Here is a 14,482-nt window from a genome sequence, read left to right on the forward strand (position 1 = left end):
TATCGGGCAGAGGTAGTAAGACTTTGGTGATGAATGTTACACGTAATCCTCTTTCCCACTGACTTTGTTACTTCACCATTATTGTCGCCCCTTAATTTTTTTTCACTGTTCAATATCATCATAAATAAGTGGAAATGCACCAAAGTTATATCCTCAGGATGTTTTAATTAGGGGTCCAAAGTAATACAGCAATAAAACATTGTTTTTCAGCTTTCATGTTGCAATTTCAAAGAACAAACAGAATAAACAGCATGTGCAGCAATAATGGCACCCCTAATTAATACTTGGTTGCCCACCCTTTGGCATTGCTGACAGCCTCCAAACGTTTCTTGTAGCCATCTATAAGCTTCTTGCACTTCTCAGCTGGAATTTTCTCCCGCTCGTCCTTTGCAGTTTGTTCAGGCTGTTGAATGCTTGCAGGGCTCTTTTCCCCAATAACAGATTTCAGCTCACCCCAAAGATTTTCAATGGGATTGAGGTCAGGACTCATTGCTGGACATTTTAAAACAGTCCATTTTTCCTTTTTCAACCATTCCTGTGTACTTTTGGATGTGTGCTTTGGGTCATTGTCTTTCTGGAGGACCCATGATCTTCAACTCAAACCCAGTTTTCTTACACTGGATAGGACATTTCGCTCTAAAATCTCTTGATAATCTCTGATTTTTTTCCACCATTTGCACCAACCTTCGAAGACCTCTCTTGTCAATTTTCCTCTTTCCCCCATGTCCAGGGAAGTTCTTGACGGTTCTATGCTTGGCAAACTCCTTAATAACATTGCGCCCTGTTGAAACAAGGATACCAAGGTCTTTGGAGATAGCCTTATACCCTTTGGAAGTTTCATGTTTGCTAATAATAGCAGTTCTGATGTCCTCAGACAGCTCCTTTGTCTTCACCATTGTGACAAAGGAACAGGGCCTACCATGTGGCTTTTTTTTTTAAAACCGTGAAGTCATCATTCATTGGCTAATTCATGTCATATGAGCACAGACCATTAATCACAGGTGAATCTCTTTTGTGATTTTACCACAGGCGAGTCCATACTAAATTATTGTAAAGGGGCCAATACCAGTGACACAGCAAAGCTTTAGGTTTTTCTATTTTCCCTTGTTTTTTTGTTTTGAATTATTGTTTATCATTTTCTCTTTTGTATTTAACACAAGTGTCTATATACAAAAAAACTGTTTTACTTGGTTTAATTTCTTTTCAAGAGATATTCCACATTATGTACTTATACTTCATGGGTGCTAATAACGATGAGCCGGTGTGTGTGTGTGTGTGTGTGTGTGTGTGTGTATAATTATTTTTATTTTTGTTTAAAGCTGTGCATTTTGGAGGTCCTACCTCAGGAACTTATGACCCCTGATCCCAGCAGAGCGTATGGTGTGCCTATATCAGGATTGATGCTGCATATACATGGTGACACTAGAACAGAGAAGTTGAGGTTACACACAATACAACATGTAAACCACCAGGGAATACCCCAAGTAGTGATGAGAGACTGCATCCGTCTGGAACTTTCCTTTATACTTTGTATGTCAGTTCTTCACTATCTAAAAGATCTCCCTTTGCTATAAGTGATTGTGAAACTTATGCTCATCCAAGATCTGGAAACTTTTACTTCTCCCAGTTGACTTTTAGCTACTGTTGTAACCAGTCTGGGCAATGGAGACCTCCAGGCTGACAAAAACAATTATTTAACCTAGACTAGAAGGAAATGCACCAAAAAAGTGTCTTCACCCCGAAAGCACTCACATTATACACCCCAGGGCGACAAGGCTTCTTTTTATACAGAGTAAGAGACCCTCAAGAACGGAGGGAAACTTTAGCCGTGGTTGTCCAATACTTTGGTCATCAATATCCGATCAGTGATGATCTGACTCTTGGGCAACCCCCCCCCCCCCCTCTCCCATCCAATTGGCTTCCAATCCCCTCAATAGGAACTTATCTGCAGTAGCAGAGAGTGGCCACTAGAGCTGTGGTGTTCTGGCTCCGTATGCCAGTTACATCTGGCCACTGCAGGACCTGCAAACAGCCCATAAATTCGGTTGCCAGATTTTAGGCCCCCCATCAAGCTGAAAGAGTTGATGAGCCGTGCCGATAAGGTTCCAACCACACACCTACACCTGCTGAGTTTGGCACGTTTCGTGCACTTGTCCTGTGATTTAGAGTAGAGAGAACTTACTGATTGATGGTGGTCGGACCGCTGGGATTCGCACCGATCGGCAATACCGGGCACTTATACCTCCCTTCAGAATAGAGCAGTAATGCACATGCTCGACTGCCACTTTTTGGCAGCTTCATAGAAAATTAGGAGCGGTGATCTGGGGCCCGACCTGCTGCTCCAATTTATAACTGGGATAAAAGTTCCCCATTCTGCCGATCGTTGCAGTTCCCAACAATCAGACACCCACCAATCAATAAATTGGCTTTGTAGGCCTCTTTCTCTTTAATTTTTCTAATGATTTAGTCCTTTCTTGGTGATTGTCTGGACTTGAGCTTTTATGTAGAAATCCACCTGCAGTCTTGAGGGTTGTGGACACATCTCACACATGGTGTCCTGGCATCTTCCCAGAGAATCCTTTTGTAACGGTGGATCCTTTGTTTGGGCCTTTTCACGTTTTGTCCTTTTTTTATTTCTTTTTTTTTTTGCAAAGTAAACTTTCTCTTCTATTAGCTTCCCACATGATGGGAAATGAGGTGATGTGTTCTCCTGGACTGGGAGAAAAAGCTGCTGCATCTGTAGAGATACTGGAAAGTCCTGACGGGTCAATCACTGGACCATGGTGGCTCTCGGGACAATTCTCTATTGAGAGCAGTGACTGCTTTGGACATAATTCTAAAGAAGCCTTTGAGCAAAAGTCTCAAGAGTTGTCTAGGATTGTAAAAAAAAATAAATAAAAAAAAAAAAAGCGAATGTAATTCCTGGACGAGCCCTTTTTGCTCGGGCCACACAACCACTGAATTCTTATCCCGTTTGTGCATCCAAAAACACTTGAGCAACTTGTCAGCAATTTGTTATAAAACGACTATTTTAAGGCTATTTAGGGGAAAAAAATCTGCTAAATTGCAGGCTTGTCTCGTGGTACCAAATATCAAACTTGGTTGGATTTTTTTGCAATCATTATAGTAGCATTTGTTCATGGGTCCAACCCCATTGACCATCATTAGATGTAATGTTGCTATCTTCACATTGCTATATAGGGCAATAATATTTCCAGGAGTAATGACAAAAATAGTGCAGTGCAAAGATGTTCCAGTTTTCTTAGTTTCTAGTATTTACTGAAATGCACGGAGATGTGATAATACTCCATAATCTGTCTCCACATCCCTTGTGCTTTCTTGTCATAGGTTTAGCTGCGTGGGCCCCTATGACCTGCAATAATTGGCCTATGCGTCAGTCTAATTGATTTCATAAGTACATTAGCAGACAAGAGAACTGTCATTTATCAGAAGAGGCAAATCTATTATATGTCTATCATCCCAGCACACTCGGGCATTAATAATTTATCTGTAAAATTATGGATCTCATTAAACAGTGTTTTCCCTTTCAAGTCTATGGACACCTATTACATGGGGGGGAAAAAATATGGTTCCCTTTCGTTAAAAGAATTGCAGTCTTCATTTATTTCCAGACACCCCCCCCCAGATATTTATTTGGCTGCCTGTTCCAAGTTTGAGATTTTCGTTTGCGGGAGTATTTCTCCTAGTAATATAGGCTGGATATAAGTGAGGTCTCTGTATCTCGCCAGCAATATACGCTGGATGCGATCTTCTTTTTTTTTTTTTTTTTCTCCCAATAATATAGTCTGAATGTGAACTCGGGGTGCTGCATTCTTCATTAGCACAACTTGTATTCTGCCCTTTTTTCCCTTTCATGGGCTTCCTTCCTTTTCAAGAGCCTCTTTCTGCCCTCCCTGAGACTGTGCATGCTTTCTCACTTTTCCATCCTTTGGAGACCTGTGTATAATGCTTTCCTTGTTATTATCTGTAGCATTGATTTATGGAACTGGGACATGACAGATTTGTCATTTTTGCAGATCACGAAGTTAAAGCAGCGACATGTTAGAGATTTTTTTTGATGAAGACGGTTTCGAAAGTTGCTTTAAGGGGTTGTCCTATGAAAGCAAGATATTAACTATCTACAGGATGGGTAATAACATGGTGATCGGTGGGGTCCGACTGCTGAGACCTGCACTGATCAGCAGAATGGGGAGCTTTTATTCCATTGAGAGTATTCGACCTCTGCTCCGTTCCTTATGGGGCTCTCGGCAGCTCCATAGGGAATGAATGGAGTAGTGTTCGGGCATTGTGGGGATAAAGTTCCCGGCAGTCGGACCCACACTGATCTGTTAATTATTGCTATGGAAGCGTTGTTGCATACATGGACACATTTGGTATTCGGAGGCCCGGGAAAGCTGGGTTATCCTATCCGTGTTGTAATAGCAGCCATATTTAGTTTCCCTCTGGATTGCAGCGTCTCGCTATATTGGGTTAGATTATGTAATCTGTGTGCACGCAATGCATTTCTATTTCCTGTGTGTCCTTCCAAATCCCCTCTCCTAATGCAGAGGTCTTAACAACAGGCAAACTGACCATAGCAACCAATCAGAGCTCAGCTTCCATTTCTTAATCCTCAGTGGAAACATGAAAGCTGCTCTCTGATTGGTTGATCTGTGTATTAAGGCCTATTTTACATGGCAAATTAAGCCCCTTTGACCATTACAAGAGATGTTTGCGAATAGAACAGACAATGCATGATCGTTCTCATTTTATGAAGGTTTGACAAAGAAAGTTGTGTGTTGTACGTAATTTTGATTCTTCTCCCTAAATTATTGGGCGTCATTTATCAAGACCTCTGTCAAATTGGCCTTGTTGCCCATAACAACCAATTGAAGCTCAGCTTTCATTTCTTATTCTGCTCCGGAGAGATGAAAGCAGAGTTCTGATTGGTTGCTATGGGCAACAACTACCATCTTACAGTTTTGATAATTGAGGCCTCCTTTTTTCTCATTTTTTTTTTCTAACCGAAAGTGTTAGTGTTACTCATCACCTCTAAAAATATTTAGGCGGCACAAATGTAATGTAATGTAATGCTCTTTAATTTAATTTTGGTCTTTTTTTTTTTTTTTTTTTTTTCCTGTGCAACATTTTTTTAATATTCATTATCCGGATGTTTCAGCCTAATTTTAACAACTTTTTGTAATTCCGCTAAATTTTTGTCCTCTACTAAAGTTGTAGACTAACGTTCAACATATTGAATGTAATGCGGCATTTTGCTCCAAAAAGACAAAAGAAAAGTAAAAGTCAACAGTATAAGAGGATCTTTGATTTTCGCAAAATCAATCCGCCCATGTGCACCATTTTGAAGAATTTGACCAGGACAAAAAAAAAAAGGCACTTCAGAAAAACAAAACAGTGCCACTTTTGTACATGTGCTTGGTATAGCAACTTAACTCAGTTCAGTATTGTCTGCAATACCACACACATGGCCCATGGGCGAGAGTGGCGCTGTTTCTGGGGGGGGAATCAAACTTTGCTCTTAACATTTGTTGACATGGGATCATGAAATCAAACAAATTATTATTTTTTTCTATCTAGGTACCATCTAGCAAGCTGAACGGAGCACAGTCATGGCTCAATTTGCAGCAGCGCCATTTGGGGGTGAGCGGACGTTATCTAGGATATTGATATTAGATGTGCCCTGTTTTGCGGGGGTGGGGGGGGAGAGGGTTGTGACTTTAATAGGGGTAATACGAATCATTTTTTACATGGATCCCACAAGTTCTGGTACAGTAGGGTGTGTTACTGTGCAATTTGCCTTTTTCTTTCTTCATTTATTTTAAAGGGAAACTCATGTCAGTAAGACTATGTGCACACAGTGGCGGTCATTTTCATGAAGCGGCTTCGCTGGCACTTTTGACATCTTGCTTGCAGCAGCGCCGCCTCTGGCGTCTTAGAAATAGCAGAGCAGGAAGTCGCCCAATGAATGAGCATATCACTTCTTTTAACCGCTTCATGGTTTTAAGTGCTTAGCATACTCGGATTCTGCTGATGGACTGCAGCAGTGGCCGGTAACCAAGGAAATGAGCAGTGAAAAATTTCAAATGAAAATTCTTGAGAACAGAGAACATTTTTTAATAAGAGGTGAATTGTAAAGTTGCTTATTTTTCTGAGCACCTTGCAATTTTAGACTAACATGAGACTAACCCTTTAAGCGATGGTCCATCCGAGCGACAAACCATCACTTCCTGAGATGGGAGTACCGCTTTGAGAATGAATGTTCAATTTTATTTTTTCCGCTTTTATATTAATACTTTACTGTCTGCGTGTTTTTGGCTAGCTGGCAGGCAGCAGTTAGTTTTATAATTTCTTATACTTGGGTAATGAGTAGGGATGAGCGGACCCGTGGAAGTTCAGGTACTGTTACCCGACCCAAACTTTAGTCCAAAGGTCAGTTCGGGTACCAGAACTGTACTCTAACTTGAAGCAGAAGCCAAACCCCATTGAAAACAATGGAGACCCAAACATTTGGTCTGGAAAATATATCTCCCTCTCACTTTCCCTCTGGAACTCCGAACATTCCAACCGAATTCCGGGAGAAGACCGCGTTCAGCAGTTAACACCGGACACGAATTGTTCGGTATGAACCCCGAACTTTTAAGTTCAGGTTCGCTCCTCTCTAGTATTGACATGATTTACTAATTTTATTTATTTATTTTTTAAATAGGGAATTTGGATATCTGGGCAATAACGGTGGAGGAAAGGGCGAAACATGACCAACAGTTCCATGGACTCCAGCCAACGGCGGGGTATATTACTGGTAACTATCCATAACCGTGCATGCATTGAGTCCCACCTTCAGATACATAGGTAACAGGCATCGGCAACATTGCACCAATATGTGGCCTTCAGCCTGAGCCATCTACAACGGCAAGGATCACAACTATGCGCGATCATGGCTGCTTAACCCCATAGAGTTCACAGTCAGTAGTGTTTGCCAAGTTACTTTTAAAGGGAGTCTGTCAACAGTATTTCACACCCTAAATTATATGTACCTGTAGCTTTTTCAAAGACAAGTCTAGCAGTACCTTTACATGACCAGTCCGTTCCTCAGTTACTGAGATATCAGCGTCTGAATTGATATGCAGATGAGGCTGAAGAGCTATGTTAGATCCGAAGCTTCTGTCACTCCAGCTCTATTCCCCGCCCAGTGCCGCCACCTCCTCCTTGACTGACTTCTCCTTTGCTTGATGTCATTCAGCATGGAGTCAGTCAAGGAGGAGAAGGCGGCGCTGGGCAGGGAATAGAGCTGGAGTGATGTAGGCTTCAGATCTACCATAGCTCTTCAGCCTCATTTACATATCAATTCAGACGCTGATTTCTTAGTAACGGAAGAACGGACTGGCCATATGCAGGTATTGCTGGGTTTGCCTTTGAAAATGCTAAATAGTTGGGGGGGGGGGGGTGAAATTCTGCTGACAGATTCTCTTTTAATGATTGCACAACAAAGCGTGTAATTTTGCTAAGACATCTGGACATCCACATTTTTCCGTACACCCTGTATATGATGTGGTCACTGTACATATTACAGACCTGAAGTATTGTGGGTGTGGAGACCAGTCGTAAAACAGTCTCCTTTTACATCCTCCTAGTAATGGGATTTGCTGCTGTGGATCTCAGGTAGAATCCGATTAATTTGGAGGAATACATCCTTTGTTTCCGGAAACTGCTCATTCCACCTACGTCCAGTAATTAATTTTAGCAAGTTCATGTTGATCTCTGGGTCTCTAATTACATTAACACGCCAATTACATCCCTACGGCTTCCAGGCTTCTTTCCTCCCCGCCTACCCCTCAATGTCCTGCTGGCTAATAGTATATTTGTGGATACTGCAAAAATGGAATTATCATTACACAAATTAATTTGGACTTCCTCTTCATCTCCTGTCTAATTATATACTATCCACTGCAGTCTGTCCTGATTATGGATATTCTGATTCTGAAAATTCCTTTAATGATTCACTCACAGACGTTTTGTATTGGTCGAGTGTTGTATGTTTTCTTTCAGAAGGGGAATAAGCAGCAACTGGACACTGGTGGTCTCATATCAGGGGTACAAAGAACTTTCGCTTAAAGGGATTGTTCAGGCATGGGGTACAAGTCTGCGGTCATTCTATGTGCCTGCAGTCTTGTTACTCCTCACAACGTAAGTGAGCGGGCAGGCGTGTGACCGCAAGTGTGTGATTTGCATACATGCAGTGACATGCCGACTAGACGTTCACGGCCTCACTGTATTGAGCGATGGCGGACAAGTCTAGTCATAATGTGGCCAGAAGTATGCAAATCACATACTTGAGGTGGCATGGCCACCCACTCCTGGTGCCAGCACCGGAGAATCCTGATAGTGTGGGCTGTGAGGATTTTTAAGTCTGTAGTCATAGTGACCGCCGACTTGTACCCCAAGCCTATACAACCCCTTTAAGAAGGCCAAGGCTTGTGCGAATGACAGCTATTTTATTTTCTTAATTCCTTACTTACTCTTTTGCTTTCTTTCATTTTCCTGTAGGAGACCAGGCCAGAAACTTCTTCCTGCAGTCTGGGCTGCACCCGCCGGTACTTGCACAGATATGGTGAGTATCCTCGGCAGGCTGTTCCTGCTCGTGAACACACAAGTCCATCAAGGCTTTGATTGTCACTGTTCAGAGCGCTCTCAATCTTCAGGTATTGCCTAGAGTTATGATGGGGGTGGTCCACTACTTGGATATTGATGACCTATCCCTGGTGGAAGACCGACAAAGGGACTCCCTCCCCAATCTGCTGCTTGCAGAGGCGCATGGAGATAAATATTCCATGGAGTCAGGGTGCCACGGTGCAGAACACTGTATGGTGCCCATTCCCTGATATTATACAGAAGTACCTGAAAATGGCCCGAGCTATGGCTTCCTGGCTCCATATACTGTTTACATCCGCCAATAGGTGGGGTCGCTGGGTAACCACCAATAATGATATTGGGTATAAGCCATCAATATCTAAGTAGTGGACAACCCCTATCAAAACAGAAAACTTCCCGACACCCCCTGCTGTGCTAGTCTGTGTATTGCCTATGTTGACAGCTGGGATGCTCTTGGTAGCATTTCTTGCCTGTCATGGTCTATATAGATGAAAACTATCTTCCCCCGATGCATATGACGCGCCCCTGGGCCTGTGTCGCGCTGCGGTGCGCACGCGGGAGCTTACCCGGAGCCGGATCCGTGGAGGGTTGTAATCTCGTGGCGGTGACCCGGTCCGTGCCCAGGGAGTCAAACTAGACGGCAGTCTATTAGTAGTAAATAGTTGATGACTACGCCACCCGTTGAGTGCAGCCAGGAAGCTGCTGCTGCAGGGCAGACCGCTGAGGCCGGTGGTAGGATTGTGCAGCGTGATAGTATAACCCCCAACGGGAGGGGTATGGCCTCAGGGCAGCCGACGTGGATGATGGGGGTAGCAGGAACCACTCAGAGACGGTACGGTGTAGTTCAGGGTCTTTACTGGTAACAACGACAGACCCTCCCGGAGTACTTGCTAGCAAACGGGGCCTGGTCAGTCTTTGAGCAGATGGGATCTCCCCTGGCCAGGCGTAGTTGTAGGCCTCCCAAACTGACTGTACTCTTCTGGCTACCTTGCTAGAAGCTGATGTAAGTAGCCCACGTCCCTGAGTGTACCGTGTGGTGCTCACCCGTATGGCCGGTGACTCGGGGCCTTCTAATGGCTTCCGCTCCACGATGGCGGTGCTGGTCCCACGCGTGTGACCGTGCCTTCGGGCTTCTGGGCCAGAGGACCTGAAATCCCCTGCCCGACGGATTCTGCTGCTGGGTAGGAGTTAGTCCCCACAGCCTCGGACTCCGGGTCCGGTAAAGAATCTTCTTAGTCAGGGCGAGCTCTACAGCTGCCAGCCCCTGACTCCTTGTAACTCTGCTGTTTCCTATGCTGCTTCTCTTCTCCACTCTCCTTGTCTGACTCACCCTGCCTCAGCCCCGGGTTTATACAGGGGAAGTTCTTCCCCTCCCAAGACTGGGCAGGAGGTGTGGCATGCACAGGATCCCTGACCAAAGGACCTCCCACCTGCTCTCAGACATAACATTACATTACTGTGGAAAACCAGACCCCTGGGGTGCCACATTCCCCCCTAGTGAAATTTAGTACTCCGGGACTAAACACATTTAGAAAAACATAACAAAGTATAACAATAACAATACTATAAGAAAAACACATAAGATGGTTACGGCGTGTCCGCAACCGGATGCAGTCTTTGAAGAAAAGCAAAGGTGTCCATTTCACCAACACAGGGAGACGTAACCAGGTAGGGGTCTGTCCTACCCCGAGTCCTTAACAGTCTCTAGTCCATCCTGGGTTACGCTCCAACTATATACAAGGATTCCCGGTAAATCCACCAAGGTTTCCTAAAAATAACTAGAAACACAAAATTATACACAAGCAACAAGACACAGAAAAACATAAATAAAACAATTTATACACTTTAAATTCTCCAGCGTGCGGGTAACTGGCCTCTAGTGGCCCGAGTGGACCTACGGAGCTGACTGTCTGGCCCTGAACTACAGGGTGTAGGAGCTGTCAAGGGTAAACTGGGCAGCTGTCTACCGGCTCTTTGTCTCACTAGGGGTACGGCAGGCTCACTATAAGCAGAGGGTTGATTCTCCTGTTCTGCTTGTGTGGAGTCTTCTGCCTCCTGGACCGGCTGTTCTTCCAGCTCTACCCGTTGCTCCGTAGGTTCTTGGGATGATGGTTGGAGGAAGGTGAGTACGGGTACCACAACTGCACCATTGACTTGAGTCCAAGACTGAGGAAAGTCCCCGAGCACGGTACTAACCATATCTTCCCTTTCTTCCACGGGTCGATGGTCTTCTTGTTCCTCTTCAGGGTTCCTCAGTTGTTCGGGACACTTCTTCAGGTGGTCCCGGGATACAATGGCTGTGGTTTCCCCTCCGTCTTTACTGATGGTACAGACCTTCGGGTTCTCGTGGCTTGAGGGCAGTACGGTGTACGGGTCCTTTTCCCACTGGTCATCCAACTTGTGGAGCCGTCTCTTCCTCTTCAAGACCTGCTCTCCGGGTACCAGGGGAACAGCGGGAGCATACTGGTTGTAAGTTTTCTCTTGTCTTTCCCTAGCCTGACAGAGACTTCGCTCCACGCTCTCCTGTACTCTCCGGTACTGCTGCTGCCTCTCTGTGTCCCAGTCTGTTTCTGGTGAAGTGTCCTCGGGGGTCAGGACTCCCATTTCCAGGTCAACAGGTAACTTACCAGGTCTTGCCCTCATTAGGTAAGCCGGGGTACAGTTGGTGGAACCTACCGGGATGTGGTTGTATAGGTCCACCAGATCGGGCAACTTTTCAGGCCACAGACTGCGTTCTTCCAGGGGCAACGTTTTTAGAAGATCCATTACCACCTGGTTCATTTTTTCACAAAGTCCATTAGTCTGCGGATGGTAGGGTGTCGTCCTTATCTTCCGGCAGCCATACAGATTGCAGAATTCCTGAAAGACCTCCGCTTCAAAGGCAGGTCCCTGGTCCGTCAGCACTTGGTCCGGGTACCCGTGTGGACGGCAGAAGTGCTGCTGGAAGGCTCTAGCTGCTGTTTGAGCCGTTAAGTCCTTGACGGGGACGACAACCAAGAACCCGGGAGTAATGATCCACGATGGTTAACGCGTAGACGTAGCCACTTCTGCTTGGGGTCAGTTTTACATGATCCAAGGCTACCAGTTCCAACGGTTGCCGGGTGACGATGGACTGCAGGGGAGTCTTCTGGCTGGCTCGGTCCTTCCTTCTCAGGTTGCACGGGCCACAATCTCTGCACCACTTCTCGATGGTTCCCCTCATGCCTACCCAGTGGAACCGCTCGCGCAGCAGGAACTCCAGCTTTTTCCACCCAAAGTGTCCAGCTCCGTCGTGGTATGCCTCCATCACCATGGCTGCGTCTCTTCGTGGCACCACTACTTGCCAGAGTAATTCATGCGTCCGGGAGTTAACCATTCTGCGGCACAACTTCCCTTTGTAAAGGAACAGTCGACTCTTCTCTGCCCATAGTTGTTTGGCTTCCTCCGGAGCGTCTGGTTCAAGGCGAGCCTCCGGCCGAGTCAGCATCTCCTTCCCCAGTCGGACGGCAGGGTCGCTGTCTTGCGTTTCCGCCCAGTTGTAGTGGGGTAAGGGGTTCAACGTAGCAGCCTGCTTACTCCTTACCCGGTGGGAATACTGAATAGTCCCATGACGGTGGAACGCAGGGAGTTCAACTTCTTCCAGTCCCTCCGGATCTTCTCCTCCGTCCGGCAGGTTGGGCATCCTGGACAGGGCGTCCGCGTTGGTATTGGAGCGTCCTGCCCGGTATTTAATTGTGAACTCGTAGTTGGACAGACGGGCTATCCACCTCTGCTCCAGGGCACCGAGTCTTGCCGTGTCCAGGTGTGTCAGCGGGTTGTTATCCGTGTACACGGTGAACCGGGAAGAAGCGAGGTAATGCTTAAAGCGCTCAGTGATTGCCCATACTACGGCCAGGAACTCTAACTTAAATGAGCTGTAATTCTCGGGGTTCCTTTCGGTGGGTCGCAGTTTTCGGCTGGCGTAGGCGATTACTCGTTCCTTCCCCTGCTGGATCTGGGACAGTACGGCTCCTAGCCCGATGTTACTGGCGTCGGTGTAGAGGATAAAGGGCTGGCTATAATCCGGGTACGCCAGGATTTCGTCCCCCGTGAGGGCCATCTTCAGCTGGCGGAAGGACTCTTCTTCCAGCTCTTCCCATTTGAAGGGCGGCTTCTGGTTCTTGGCCTTCCGGGACTGGCCTATCAGGAGGTCCTGCATAGGTGCTGCCTTTTTGGTGAAACCGGGAATAAACCTTCGGTAGTAGCCTACCAACCCGAGGAACTGCCGCACTTCTTTTACGCTGGAGGGGCTTGGCCATCCCTTAATTGCGGTGATCTTATCGGGGTCGGGAGCCACTCCGTCAGCGCTCACCACGTGTCCCAGGTACTGCACCTTTGGTTTCAGGAGGTGACACTTGGAGGGTTTCACCTTTAGGCCGTAACTCGCCAGAGCCTCGAACACTTCCGCCAGGTGTTTCAGGTGGTCCTCATACGTCTTGGAATATACGATGACATCGTCCAGGTACAACAGGACCGTCTCGAAGTTTCTGTGGCCCAGACAACACTCCATTAGGCGTTGGAAGGTTCCTGGGGCGTTGCAGAGTCCGAACGGCATGCAGGTGAACTCGCTAAGTCCCATCGGGGTGGTGAATGCGGTCTTCTCCCGGTCCGCCTCTGCTACAGGAACCTGCCAGTACCCGCTAGTGAGATCCAAGGTAGAGAAGAAGTTAGCAGATCTTAAAGCAGCCAATGACTCCTCTATCCTTGGTAAGGGGTACGCATCCTTGTGTGCGATACGGTTGATTTTCCGGTAATCTACACACATCCTCATGGTGTTGTCTTTCTTTTTGACTAAAACTAATGGGGCTGCCCAGGGGCTACAACTATCCCGGATTACCCCAGCCTCCTTCATATCTCTAAGCATCCCCTTGGCGTGTTGGTAATGTGCAGGGGGTACGGGTCGATACCTCTCTTTTATGGGAGGATGATCTCCCGTGGGGATGCGATGTTCTACCCCCTTGACTCGCCCGAAGTCTAACGGGTGTTTACTAAACACTCTCTCATACTCTTGAACCACCCGATAGACTCCTTGTTTCTGATGTGAGGGAGTGGAGTCAGTACCCAAATGTAGTTGCTGACACCAGTCCTCCATGTCTTTCTTAGAGCCGTTACCTTCCTCCGGGTGAGATGGAGGCAAGGGTTCCACAGATTGTATAGAACTTTGATTAGTGGTATATAATTTGGCTAGCGTGGCATACCGGGGCAGGTACACTTCCCTCTCCCCGATATTTATTATGCGAATGGGCACCCTCCCATGGCGTACATTGACCACCCCCCGTGCTGTCAAAATGGTGGGCCTACTGTCTGAGTAAACTGGTTCTACCATTGCCTGGTAATCTCTACCTCTCAGACCAATAGCTGCCCGGCACCAAATCATCATTTCACTTTTTGGGGGCATGGCAATAGGAAAAGGGTCACACATTCTTACGCTACCAATCTCACCGCCGGAGAGTTCCACTTGTTGCCGTTGCATCAGTGCCCGGATCTCTTTCTGGAGCACCCGCTGCTCGCCGGAGCTGGCATTCTTGGCAACCTGCTGTAAAAGGAAAATCACCTCTGCAAGACAATTTTCAATTACATTAGTTCCTAGAGTTATTTTTGGGTGACTCTCATGTTTATCGATATCTACAATGATCAGTCCCTGTGCGGCCAGTTCGACTCTACCAATTTTGATGGTCACCTCTTTAAATCCGATCTGTGGCACGGGCTGACCATTGCTGGCGATGATACTCAAGTCGTCGTCGGGGTAGCGGGTAATATCCGAGTCATTCCAGTACTGCTTGAAGAGCACGTA

The 14,482-nt window shown here is 46.5% G+C and overlaps 1 protein-coding gene across 3 annotated transcripts in view; it reads left to right on the forward strand.

Moving 5' to 3' along the window:
* The window catches only part of ITSN1 (intersectin 1), a 107,943-nt gene that overhangs the window by 15,155 nt on the left and 78,306 nt on the right, over window positions 1-14,482 (forward strand). For all 3 annotated transcript variants that reach the window (XM_073668355.1, XM_073668356.1, XM_073668357.1), the window contains exons 2-4: window positions 5,599-5,661; window positions 6,728-6,820; window positions 8,566-8,629. In XM_073668355.1, coding sequence (XP_073524456.1) covers window positions 5,631-5,661; window positions 6,728-6,820; window positions 8,566-8,629 — 188 coding nt within the window. In that variant the 5' untranslated portion in view covers window positions 5,599-5,630. The remainder of the gene's footprint in view (window positions 1-5,598; window positions 5,662-6,727; window positions 6,821-8,565; window positions 8,630-14,482) is intronic.

Source organism: Phyllobates terribilis, unplaced genomic scaffold (genome assembly GCF_046119375.1).
Source record: "Phyllobates terribilis strain yellow unplaced genomic scaffold, ASM4611937v1 Scaffold_2__4_contigs__length_985480577, whole genome shotgun sequence".
NCBI classification, from domain to species: domain Eukaryota; kingdom Metazoa; phylum Chordata; class Amphibia; order Anura; family Dendrobatidae; genus Phyllobates; species Phyllobates terribilis.